At 35.5% G+C, this 14,144-nt stretch overlaps 1 protein-coding gene across 1 annotated transcript in view; it reads left to right on the top strand.

Moving 5' to 3' along the window:
• FSIP2 (fibrous sheath interacting protein 2) overlaps positions 1–14,144 on the top strand; it is a 111,991-nt gene that overhangs the window by 45,421 nt on the left and 52,426 nt on the right. The window contains exons 14-15 of the mRNA XM_004464308.4: positions 1,460–1,525; positions 2,868–2,931. Of these exons, the coding sequence (XP_004464365.2) occupies positions 1,460–1,525; positions 2,868–2,931 (130 nt within the window). The remainder of the gene's footprint in view (positions 1–1,459; positions 1,526–2,867; positions 2,932–14,144) is intronic.

Raw genomic sequence — 14,144 nt, 5'->3', positions numbered from 1 at the left:
TTAACATATTATCCATAACTCCTAAAATCTAGTATATTTGTCACAATATGCTGCTTTGTATTCAGTGTGATCTCATTATAAATAAACATTTGACAAATGCACACTGGGCATAGGACATTGTGCTGTGTCAGTAGCCACATTAAGTATACTAAGATCTGGAATAGGAACTTGTTAACAACTTGGAAAATTTTAAATTCTTATATTGCCCATCAGATCTCAAAAGCTGTGTCTTGACTAAAAAGACTTCTTAAAAAAATGGTATTGAAATTTGATTATTGATTTTTTGGATAAGCTGTATTGTTAACTTTGCTATTCATGTTACCATGAGTACCTCAGATGGTCACAAATACCTGATTTATTTTGACATGTAGCACAAGCATTTTTATTATAAATATTGTATTTTATCTTTCCAACATGTTTCATACAGGCCATCACTGTCAGAAAATATACTTTTTATGTTCAGCTCGCAGACCTAATTTTAAAATGTCTGTTCCATTTGATTCACTACCTGTGATTCCCTGAGCAAGCTAATGTCTTGGCCAAGCCCAAGAGCCACATCCCCATGTACACAGAGAACAGGCTCTCTGCCTTCCAGTTCCCCTTTCCTCCTATCATTTTGTTAAAACAAACAAACAAATAAAACATATTCTTTTGTCCCATTGAATTGATTAGCTTCCTTGCTGATCAGTGCATTCCACATAGAGTTAAGTTTAGGTTACCAGTGACTAATCTTGTGCAAAAATAAAAGCAGTTAATTCACTAGATCCGAGACTGCTCTTTTGAAGGGGCTGCTTGCAAAGTTGGCCCTTGGTTGGCATCTGGTAACTTTACACTGATATGAAACTTTACTTAATAGAGAAGGGTGGATCACAAAAAAAAAAAAAATGTGATTTATGCTGAACACCTGATTTTCTTTTGGGAGTCTGGAATTTTAGTATGTGCTAGGCAGAGGGTGCCTATGTGATGAGCCCCCAACAGAAACCTTGAGTACTGAGTTTCTAATGGGCTTTTCTTGTGCAGAAACATTGCTCACATATTGCTACATTTTTTTATTGCTGGAGAAAGCAGCACCCTTAAGTGTGTTCTCTCCCAGACTTTACGAATTTCTCCAGACTGAGCCTGTGCCTTTTTTTGCTTGCTGATCCTATTGTGTATCTTTTACTGCAATAAATCTCAGATGTGAGTTACAATTATATGGTGCATCCCATCAGTTCTAGAAAATCACTGAACATGTGAAAAGTCTTGTAGATTGCTGAGAAACTGTGAGCTTTTGAATTCTGAAAATAATGTATATAATATAAATATATTAAAATGTGTGCATTTCTTTTAAATTGACATATACTATTTTCTTAAAATCCTTTACTAGATTTCTGTATTTATATAAAAAAATAGTGGATGTTCACATTCTCGAATAAAAATTCTTTGGGGATCTGTTTGTTTTTGTTATTGTGAATTATGTAGAAGGAGCTAAATGCTGAATCGAATGAAAGATCAGCCAAGAGATCAAGCTTCATCTGTGGATCAGGTAAACATTAGCAAGAGTTATTGAGTAAATCATATAACACATTGGTTTGTTTATTTTAGTCTAATATTGATTGAGTTGCTGCTTCATGCTAGGTATGGTGGGAAGTGTTGAACATATAATGAAGAAAAGCCATGGTTCCTAACCATAGCTATTACAGTGAAGTTGGAGACAGGCATGTTAATAACCACAACCCAATATGAAAAGTGTGATAAAGACAGTAAATGTGTCTAAAAGTCAGAGGAATCATGGGGAAGATTGTGCCTCGGATCACCACGGAAGCCTTTACTGAAAAAGCTGTACTTGAATTAATACATGAAAGATAAGAAAGCATTTTCTAAAAAAAAAGAAGGCATTTTCTAGACAGACAAATGGGAAGAGTACCTTCCAGGAGAAGAGAAGATCATTTACAAAGAGACAAAGATATTTGAGCATGGTTTACTTGCAGGAATACGAATAGTTTCAAAATTTCTTTAGCTAAAAGTTCAAATTATAAAAAATGAGGCAAATTGTTAGATAAAGTTAGAACATTAAGATTCTGGTAGTAGGGTATATGCTAAGAAATGTATCTCTTATTTGTGTGAGAATAGGAGCAGAGGAGTGATAGGCTCTGTGTATGTATTTTTTCTAAAAAAGGAAAAGGATTTGGAAGGAGGTGGAGGCAAAAAGACAATAAAAGAACTTATGTGCCAGGCACTGTGCTAAACCTTTCACATTTTCTTATATAGCTATATGGTACATATAGGTCACAAAACCAAAGTTTTAACCAGATCTGTCTTCCATTAGAAATCTTTAATCCTTACACAAAGCCATGCTCCCTCTTATAACAATTAAAAACTCAATTGTTGACTAAGAATTGACCATTGAATTGAACAACCAAAGGTTATTAGTGACCATAACGAGCAGTTTTGATGACAAAAGCCTGACTGTTGTTTTTATATGTTTTCATGTTTTTGGGTCATTTATCTCTTCCTGTGGGAAATAGAAAATCTACTGGTACTATGTGTAATTATCTTAAATTTTACACTTTAATTTTGGTAAAATTGATAAATGATTGTTCCTATTTATAAACATCATACTTGTCTATTTGATTAGAGTTTACCTTGAATATCATTTCACAGGAGATGTGCATGAAATAGATGTAATATATGTTATATAATAGTTCTGTGCTTTTCTTTAGTTTACCCCTAAGTAACTTATGATTTCTGTCATTATAAATATTTTTCCACTTTCATATATAGGTTTCTAATGCTAGAGAATTGCTATACATTTTTTCCATCTTGTACTCTTACTTTTTAAAATCTCTTATTCTAGTATTTTTATAAATATTTCTTGATTTTTCCAGCTAAACAGGTTGCAAGTGAAAGGATGGAAAATGACTTTACATGCAAACAAGAGCCAAAAAAAGGGTGGGATTAGCTAGACTAATATTGGACAAAATAGACTTTAAATGTACAACTATTGTAAGAGACAAAGAAGGACACTATCTATTAGTAAAAGGGATAATCTATTAAGAAGAAAGAACAATAATAAATATTTCTGTACCTGACCAGGGTGCCCCAAAATACATGAGGCAAACACTGAAAAACTAAGTGGAGAAATAGATGCCTTTATAATCATAATGGGGCACTTTAATACACCATTATCACCATTAGACAGAACATCTCTACAGAGGGTTAATAAAAAAACAGACCTAGAATATTACATTACAGGAACTAGACCTAATAGACATATATACAACATTACACCCAAATACAGCAGTATATACATTCTTCTTAAGTGCACATGCATCATTCTCCACGATAGACCACATGCCAAGCCACAGAACAAGAATCAATGAATTTAGAAAAACTGAAATTATACAAAGTAATTTCTCTGACCACAGTGGAGTGAAGCTAGAAATTAGTAAGAAGCAGAGAATCAAAATAGACACAAATATAGGAAGTTAATCAACACACTCTTAAACAATTAATGGGTCAAAGAGGAACTTGCAAAAGAAATCAGTAACTACTTTGAAATGAAGGAAAATGAGAATAGAACATATCAAAACTTAAGGGGTGCAGCAAAAGCAGTGTTAAAAGAGAAATTTATAGTCATAAATGCCTTATAAAAAAGAAAAAAAAAAAAACACTAAAATCAAAGACCTAACTGCATACCTAAAGAAAATAGAAAAAGAAGAAACTAATCCCAAAGCAAGCAAAAGGAAATAACAAAGATTAGATCAGAACTAAATGAAATTGAGAATAATTTTTAAAAACACTAGAAAAATTAACAAAACCAAAAGCTAGTTCTTTGAGAAGATTAATAAATTTGACATACCCTTAGCTAGACTAACAAAAAAGAGTGAAGATGCAAATAAAATAAAAAATGGGAGGGACTATCACAACTGATCCCACAGAAATAGAGTGTAATAAGATGCTTTGGAAAATTGTATGTCAGCAAGATAGATAGCTTAGATAAAACAGAAAAAGTTCTAGAAACACACAAGCAACCTACATTGATGAAAGAAGAAATGAAAGCACTCAACAGACCAATCACAAGTAATGAAATTGAAGTAGTCATCAAAAACCTTCCAACCAAGAAAAGCCCAGAACCAGGTGGCTTCATGGTTGAATTCTACCAATCATTCTGGAAAGAACTAACACCATTCCTGTTTAAAGTCTTCCAAATAATAGATGTGGAGGGAACATTATCTCATTTTGAGGCCAACATCACCCTAGTACCAAACCCACATAAAGACACCACAAGAAATGAAAATTAGTCTCTCTAATTAACTTATGTACTAAAATCCTTAACAAAATACTTGCTAATCATATTCAACAACACAAAATGAATTATACACCATGATTAGGTTGGTTTTAACCCAGGTATGCAGGGATGGTTCAGCATAAGAAAACCAATGTAATACACCACATTAACAGATCAAAGAAAAAGTCATATGATAATCTGTATTGATGCAGAAAAAACATTTCACATAATGCAGCATCCTTTCTTTATAAAAACACTTCAGAAGGTAAGAATAGAAGGAAACTTCCTCAACATGATCAAGGGAATATATGATAAACCTACAGGTAACATCATACTCTGTGGTGAAATGTTAAAGGCTTACCTTCTAAGATCTGGAACAAGAGAATGATACCCAATGATACCGTACTTATTTTACATTGTATTAAAACTACTTGTTTGAGCACTTAGGCTAGAAAAAGAAATAAATGGAATCCAAATTGGAAAGGAAGTAAAATATCATTATTTGCAGATGACATGATCCTATACATAGAAAGCCCCCCAAAATCTATAACTATGCTTCTAGAATGGATAAACAAGTTCAATAAAGTGACAGGATATAATATCAACATACAAAAGTCATTAGCATTTCTCTACATTAATAAAGAGCAATCCAAAGAGAAAACCAAGAAAAAAAATTACATTTACAATAGCAACTAAAGGAATCAAATATCTAGGAATAAACTTAAGATGTAAAGGACTTGTACACAGAAAACTATACAATACTGTTAAAGGAAATCAGGAAGACCTAAATAAATGGAAGAATATTTCACATCATGGATTGGAAGGCTAAATATCATTAAGACATCTTTCTTACCCAAATTGATTTATAGATTTAATTCAATCCCAATAAAAATTACAACATTTTTACTTTACTGGAAAAGCTTATTTATGAAAAATTTTTTGGAAGGGCAAGTTAGCCCCAAATATCCAAAAACCTATTGAAAAAAAGAAATGAAATTGGAGGACTCATGCTACCAACTTTAAAACATACTACAAAACTACAGTAGTCAAAACTGCATGGTATTGCGACAAGGATAGACTTAACAATTGAACTGTTTGAGAGTTCTGATATAGACCCGCACGTAACAGCCAACTGATATTTGACAAGGCCACCAAACTCACTCAACTGAGACAGAAAAGCCTCTTCAACAAATGATGTTTGGAGAACTGGATACCATATGTAAAAGAAAGAGAGGGGGTCAATAACTAGTGTCCATTGATGGGCCCTTGTTATTTTACAACTAGCCTTATGAGCCTTTGTCCTTGAAGTTGCAATGTAGCCTGGTGTAATAAGGTGCCTAAGAGTTACCTCCTGAGAGCCTCCCTCTTGCTCAAATATGGCCTCTCTCTGAGCCAAACTCAACATATACATACATTACCTTCCCCCCAGTGTGGGACATGACACCAGGGGATGAGCCTCCCTGGCATTGAGCGATTATTGCTAAACACCAAAATGCAATGCAATTGGAAAAAGTCCTTGAATAAAATGGGGGAAAAGTAAAGACAAATGAGGTCCTATGATTAAGAGACTTCAAAATGAGTTGGGAGGTCTTCCCAGAGGTAATACGTATGCACATCTCAGCAGGATCTCATAGCCGAAGTATACTACCCCAAATAGTGGGGCTCCTGAGGGCTCTGGAGACACCCATTTCCTATGGTCATGGCAGATAGCTCCAGTGGTTGGTGCCTCACCAGTGGGCTTTACTTTGGAGTTTGTGCTCCCTCATGTGACAGAGTTGGACTCAGATATGACTTCTCTACACATGCGTCTTCTGTCCTCTTTATAGTTGAATCTGTAGTTGGTGCTGGAGTTGGCAGGTGTATGTCCAAGAGACTTGACTCTCTAGGCTGTCCATGTGCCAGCTGAGCCCTGAACTTTAGCAGAGTTGCAACACCTACTCTCCAGTTCATTGGACTCACCCAGTACAACTTTTAACAAGGAGGTGAGGATGGACAACCACCACACCAAGGAACCGAGAGAGTCTACAACGCAAGCAAGAGAGTCCCATCCATCAGCCATATGGTACTAAATCCTTTCTCAATTAGAGGTGGAGTGTGCATCACCATCCCAGAATTCTCAGGATTGGGGGATAAAGTATGGACTAGAGTGGACTTACCAGTATTCCACTATAGACTTATTGTGATTCCAGCAATGGAATAAATTAGATCATTAATGTGAAGACAGTGGCCACTGGAGGTGATGAAGTCAGGGAGGGGGACAAAGAGGTTAATATGGGGGCAATTTCAGGACTTGCAATTGTCCTGAGTGACATTGCAACAACAGATACAGGTCATTGTATGTATGGCCATAAGCTACAGAATTGAATGGGAGAGAGTGTAAACTACAATGTAAAATTTAATCCATGATTAATGGCAGTGTTCCAATTTGTGTTAATCAATTGCAAATAATGTACCACACTAATGAAAAAAGTTGTTAATGTGGGAAAGGGTGCAAGGTGTGGGGAGTGGGCATATGGGAGACCCTTATATTTTTTATGTAACGTTTTAGGTAAACTAAGTATCTTTTTAAAATAAATAAAAAATATCTTTTAAAAATTTTCCAACATTAAAAAGAGAGGATCACTATCTCATGCTCTATGCAAAAATGAATTCATATTTAAATTACATTTACATTAATCAAAGAATTAAATGTAAAAACCAAGACGTAAAAATCCTAGATGATAATGTAGAGAAGCATCTATGAGATTGTTTTATTAGGAAATGGTTTCATAAACTTCACACCCAAAACATGAGCAACTAAAGAAAAAATAGGTGAATGAGACCGCCTCAAAATTAAACACTTTTGTGCTCCAAAGGAGTTTGTCAAAGTGAAAAGGGAGCCTACTCAATGGAGAAAATACTTGGAAACCACTTATCTGATAAGGGTCTAATATCCAGCATATATAAAGAAATCCTAAACCTCAAAAATAAATTGAAACCCCATTTAAAAAATGGGCAAGAAATTTGAATCAACACTTTTCCAAAGAAGAAATACAAATGCCTAAAAAGCACATGAAAAGATGCTCAATATCACTAGCTATTAGGGAAATGCAAATCAAAACTAAAATATGATATCATACCTATTAGACTGGCTGCTATTATAAAAACTACAGGTTTTGTAGAGGATCTGGAGGAATGGGAACACTCATCCACTGCTGGTGGAAATGTAGAATAATGCAGCAATTGTGAAGGATGTTTGGCAGTTCTTCAAGAAGCTTACTATAGAATGGCCATATGAGCCAGCAATCCCACTACTAGGTATATATGCAGAAGAATTGAAAGCAGGGACATAAACATATATGCACACCAATGATCATAGCATTATTCACTATTGCCAAATTTTGGAAGCAACCCAAGTTTCCATCAATGGGTGGTTTATCAAAATGTATATTCTTACATTGGAATATTATACAGCTGTAAGAATGTATGAAGTATTGACACACAAGCCAACACAGATGAATCAAGAAGACCTAATCCTGAGTGAAGTAAGCCAATCACTAAAGGACGAATGTTGCCTGGCCTCTCTCATGTGACCTAAGGATTTTGAACAATCTCACAATAGAATATGGAAGATAGGTTATCAGGAGCTAGGGAATAGGATGTGCTGAGCTGATAAGCTGGGCAGAACCTATTAAAAAGTGGATGGGAGTGGTTTGGCAGTGGATGGGAGGGGTAGTGGTGGTACAGGAATGTGAGTGGGGTTGATGGTGCTGGAGTGTGAGTGTGGGGAGGGGTGGGGGTAGTTTCAGCTATCCATGGAACTGGGGAGAGCGCTAGAGGAAGGAAAAGGAGAACTCTGGGGGAAGAGGAGGTATATGGTTTAAAAAATAACTGTTGGAATGTTCTCTTGGCAGATATGGCAGGGGAGGGTCACTGGTGCAGGATGTCAGTAGTGAGGGGCTGTGTGGCAAAGGGTGACCCTGGTGCATACTTCTATGGAATATGAATGTGTTCATCTTGTTATTGGCTGTTAGGTGAAAACCCACACAATAAACAACCAAATACTAAATTCGCATCCTGGGGAGTTCAAACTACATTCTCAAATAGAGGAGCAAGAATCTCTAGAGTATATAGACAGTGCCTAAAAAAAGAAATCAGACCAATATACCAAACCCTCAATATTAATGCATGTGAATATGAACCTTATTCTTGTAAAATTGAGACTTAGCCTAATAATTCTTCCCTAATTTAGCTCTTGAAAATCTCCTTTTTACTCAAAGGTGACCTCTCTCTAAGCCAAACTCTGCAAATAAACACAGTACTTCTCCCCTCCTCCACTCCAGCGTAGGACATGATTCCTGGAGATTGGCCTCCCTGGCACTGAGGGATTAATACCAAACACCAATCAGTGGTGAACTTGGAAAAAACCTTGACCCAAAGGGGGAAACATCAAGTACAAATGAGTTTTTATAGCTAAGAGATTTGAAAATGAGTCATTGGGAGATCATTCCAGAGGTTACACTTCTGCTCCTCTCAGGCAACTCTCACTAACTGCCACTGTAAACAAAACTGTAAATATGGATGCACCTGAGAGCTCTAGATCCATCTGGTCACTTTTGGCGAGATACACAACCCCTTGCAATCAGCACTTTGCCAGTGGACCTTACCTTGGAAAATATATGGCATCTGATTTCGCCAGTGTAACAGGCTCATTTGTAATTTCTCCACATGTGATTCTACTACTGCTTTTATTGGAGCCTTTAAATAGAACTATACCCATTAAATGTATGTCTCAAAGACTTAAGTCTTTAGTCTACTCATGTGCCAGTTGAGACCTGAATCTCAGAAAGGTTGCAGCCAACACCTACTTTCCAGTTCATTGTACTTTCCCAGGACAACTAACCAAATGATGATGATGAACAAACCCCATCCCAAAAAACAGTACCTACAACTGCAAGCAAAACAGTTCCTTCCATCGGCCCCAATAAGATTTAAGTCCCCTCTCAATCTGAGGCAGAGTGGTCATCACCATCCCCAAATTCTCAGGGTTGAGGAATGAACAAATAAGGGGGAATGTAACCATAGACAAATTACAATACAATACAAATACAATACAGTATTGTAGAAATGGAGAAAAATGTAACATTGTTATAAAGATATTTGTTACCAGAGGTTCTGAGGGGAGGTGGAGGGAACAATAGGTAGAACAGAAGGCATTTATAGGACATTGCAATTAAGTGAAAACCACAATGTTAAATATAGACCTTGTTAGTAACAACACTTTAATATTTATTCATCATTTTTAACAAATGCACCACAATATTGTAAGATGTTATTAATAGGGGAAGATGGGAAATGGAAGGAGTGGGATATGGGAAATCTCTTACTTTTGATGTAACTTTTCTGTTTTCTAAAACTTCTTTAAAAATAAAGTTTGTTATATTAAATAAATAAAAATAAAAATATCAGTACTACCCAAAGTTACCTACAGATTTAATGAAATTCCTTTCAAACGCTGAGCAATCTTTTTTCAGAATTGAAAAAATCAGACTTCATATTCATATGGAATTGTAAGGGACTTAGCTAGCCAGAACATTATTGAAAAGAAGAAAGTTGGAGATTTCATGCTTTATAACTTTAAAACATAATTCAAAGCTACTCTAATAAAACAGTGTGGTACTGGCAGAAGGAACAGCCATACAGATAAATAGAATAGAAACTAGAGTCTATAAATGAACCACACATCTGTGGCCCATTGAATTTGGCAAGATTGCCAAACATTAAAGGGAAAAGAATGGTCTTTTTAACAAATGGCACTGGGAAACTGTCCAATCCAAATAAAGGGAAAAAAAATAGGATAGCTTCCTCATGCCCCATAAAAAAATTAGTTCTGAATACATCAAGGATTTAAGCAAAAGAACTAAAACCATAAAATTAGAAGAAAACTGGGGAGAGCCTTTATGACTTTGGATTTGGGAGCAATTTCTTAGATATGATTCTAAAAGTTCAGGTTACAAAAAAAAAATTAGATAAAATGGATTTCATCTAAACACTTTTGTAATCAAAGGATATTATAAACAAAGTGAAAAGAATGTACAAAATAGAAAATAATTTGTAACTATCTGTTAAAAGATTAAGGGTTTATTATTGACATGGAAAGTACTGCTGCAATCAACAACCAAAGGACACAAAACCCAGTTATTAATAAAAAATGGGCAAAGGACCTACATAGACATTTCTCTAATGAAGATGTGCAAGTGGTCAATAAACTCATGACAAGCTTACTCAAATATCATTGGTTATCAGGGAAATGCAAGTCAAAATCACAATGAGATACCATTCAGACCCACCAAGATAGTTACTGTTAGTAAAAAAATAAAAAATTAAGTGTTGGCAAGTATGCTGGAAAGTTGGAACTATTGTGTATTGTTGATGGGATTGTATAACTGATTTCTACTGTGGAAATCAGTGAGTACTCAGAAAGCTGAACATTGAATTACCATATCACCCAGAGTGCTTTTATTTTTAATTTTTCTATGCCCATTTATGTTTAAATGTGTCTCCTGTAAACATCATTAACTGGATTTCAATTTATTTTTATTCAATCTAAAATCTGTATTTTAACTGATTTATATTTGCATTTATGGCAATTACTAATTTTTGGAAGTTTTTTGATGCTGTGTTCTTTCTATTTGCCTTGCTTTTTAATGCTTTTTTTCCATTTTCATTTCTCCTTCCCTGCATTTGTTTATAAAGTTAAGTTTAATTTTTAATCCATTTTTTCTCTCTACTGTTTTGGAATTTACACATTATATATTCCTTTTGGTAATTACCCTGAAATTGTTAACATATATACTTAACTTAAAAGTCAAAGTTGATTTTGTTTTTATCTTATCACCCCATTTTATCATATGTGTTACTGCTGTCCAATAATTTGATTTTGATTTTTTGCCACCCAAAATTAATTTCCATTATTGTTTTATGCACTCAGTACCTGAGTATATTTTTTTTTACCCACATGTTTATCAATTTCTTTGCTTATCATTCCTTCCTGTATTTCATACTTTTGGGGATCTCTTTCATTTTACTTAAAGAACAGAGTAAGCTCTATCAGATTTTATTTGCTAAAATTGTCTATTTTATCCTTTTTCTTGAATGTAAGTATAGTGGCATATACAAGTACTGAGGGGCAGTTATCCTGCATTTCATACTTGTTGGAATTGTTTTTGTTCTTCCTAAAGTACAGAGCAAATTCTCACATATTTTATTTGATAAGATTATCTTTATTTCACCCTTTTTCTTGAATGTAAGTATAGCTGCATATGTAAGTTCTGAGGAACAATTTTTTTTTTCTTACCATTTTCACAATAGTTTTATTTTCTGCTCTTTCTGTCTAAGGGACTCTCTGTCCTCCCTTCCATCTCCCCTACGTTCTTCCCCCACTCAAAGGTTGCTTTTTAGATCTCCCTTTTGTTTTTCTTTAGCTTAAGTACAAGTAGTTCTGGACAAGTGCCAACCAGTTTTTCTTCCTCTATTTCCCGTCACCATTTTCTCTATTCATTTCTTCTAAACTACAGTTAGATATATGCTATGCATCCTTGTTATATTTCCACATTCTTTGACAATAACCATATTTTCATTTCTCTCTGCTGCTGTCTGGTTAATTTCTTCACATCTGTCTTCTAGTTCGCCAATTTTTTCAAGTATGTCTAATTTGCTATTTTGTTAGTCCACTCCACTCATAGCGTTTTAAATTTCATTTATTATAGTATATTTTGTCATACATGATACATTTCTGAAAAGTTATTTTTCAATTTTACTAGGCTTTTTGATAAATCTTTGTTCCATTCCATTTTCAAATTCCTTCCTTATTTATCCAAATATAAAAAACACTTATTTTACATACTATACCTGATAATTAAATGTCTTAAGTCTTTGAGGTCTAATTCTAATGTATGATTTTTTTCTGATAACAGACTTAGTGGCTTGCTTCTTCATATTTGTGTTGTATGGTGGTGGGTGATTTGCAAACACAAGCCTGTTTTAAATTAATTCCTTATCTTGGATTTTTATGGACCATACTACTTACATAGATTTGATATTTCAAAATTATGTAAAAGCTACTCTAAAATTATGAATTTTAAGAGAGATGTCTATTTTTCCTTCTCTTCCTATTTCTCCTCCTCTATCACCCAGAGCCAAGGCTAAGACATAATTGTTTTATGCTGCCCTGTGTGGCATGACTTTTTTTTTAAATCAAGGAACTTCCAGGAAGATGACAGAGTAGGGAGCTCCAGGACTCAGTCCTTCCATCAAAACAATAATGTAAACAAGCAGGAACTGTCTGAAACAGCTATTTTAAAACTCCAGAAGCCAGAAGGCACTGTACACCTTCCAGGGAACAGGGGGGAAGAAGAGGCTAATAAATTACAGGAAAGAACTATAAATTGCTCTTTGCACACAGTGGCTACTGCTGCCCAAGTCCCACTTTCCTGAAGGCCACAGCAGGGCCCAATTCCTGGCATGCTGCTGGAATGTTGAAATCCTCTTCCCAAAGAATAGTGATGCACATGGCTAATCTCTGATCACAGGATGTGATTAGCAAATTTGGATCCTTGGGTTCTGGCTCTTAGTACAGCTATTGTTTCACCATACCTGGAACAAAGCTGGTGACAGCCACTGTTTCAACCCACCCTGGACAGGGGTAGAGGCACTTTGTCTTTAAAACAGTGCTTCCTGAGGTCTGGGGAGACAGCTTGAAGAGCTGCATTTGCTGAGCAGTCCAGGAAAGCTCAACTTTGGGGAGACACTGGAAAAGCATTTGGTGCCATTACTAATCCCTTTTCCCAGGGCAGTTTGAAGCAGGTGTATGACCCTTTTGTTTGTCCCTGGCCCTGTTTTGCCTCAGAAGGACTGACTTGGAAAAGTCTTCTCTGGGATAGCCCTCCTCCCAGAATTTGCCCCCCAGCCAAAAGAGAATGAAACAATGAAAGGAGTGTAAAAAAACTATAGAAGCAGACAGTCTGGGACAAGAGCCTGCCAGCTTCAGATACCTGGGACAGGGAAGTCTGTCTCCTCGGAAACACAGGGGGCTACCAAACTCCTGTAAATAGCAGAACTCCAAAAGAACTAGCATACTAAAGCCTAGTACAATTGAGGCCCAGAAAACCAGGGAAAACCATGCACACTGCAATTGTCTTGAGCAAACCTTGACAGGAGTGGCAAAGCTTAAGAAAACCTGTCTTATCACCAGGTGGTTACAAAACCAAGACCTGACATCGCTGGGAGTAAATACCAGAATAATATTTTAAAATATTAAATGTACAGTGTGCCACAGAAGAGTATACAAGACAAAGAAAGAGACAAGAAATGATGGCCTGTCCAAAGGAAGAGGATAAAAATACAGAAAACACCAACAAAGAAGACAAGAATGTGGACATACTGAACAAAACCTTTTAAAAATTGATCTTAAGAATGTTTAAGGAGAGAAGGAAAAGTACAGAGAAAGAAATAAAAGGTATGAAAATAATGAAAGAACAATATGAGAGTCTAAGTAAAGAAGTAGAAATTTTACAAGCAACCAAACAGGACTACTGGAGTTGAAGACCACAGTAACTGAAATGAAAAATACCCAAGAGGGTTTCAAGAGCAAATGGAGCTGGCAGAAGAAAGAATCATTGAACTTGAAGACAAAGTATTTAAAATAAGTGTGAAGGAGGAGAATAAAGAAAAAAGAAATATTAAAAGCAAAAACAGCCTAAGACAGCTAGGAGACACTAAGACAGCTAGGAGACACTACTATAAAGCACTATATGTGGTATGGAAGTCCCAGGAGAAGGAAAAGAGAAAGGAACAGAAGGAATTGTCAAAGATATAATGAAAGAGAACTTCCCAA

The sequence above is a fragment of the Dasypus novemcinctus genome, chromosome 7 (genome assembly GCF_030445035.2).
Source record: "Dasypus novemcinctus isolate mDasNov1 chromosome 7, mDasNov1.1.hap2, whole genome shotgun sequence".
NCBI classification, from domain to species: domain Eukaryota; kingdom Metazoa; phylum Chordata; class Mammalia; order Cingulata; family Dasypodidae; genus Dasypus; species Dasypus novemcinctus.
Note: the sequence above shows the minus strand (reverse complement) of the source record. Positions and strands in the feature narration are given on the sequence as shown.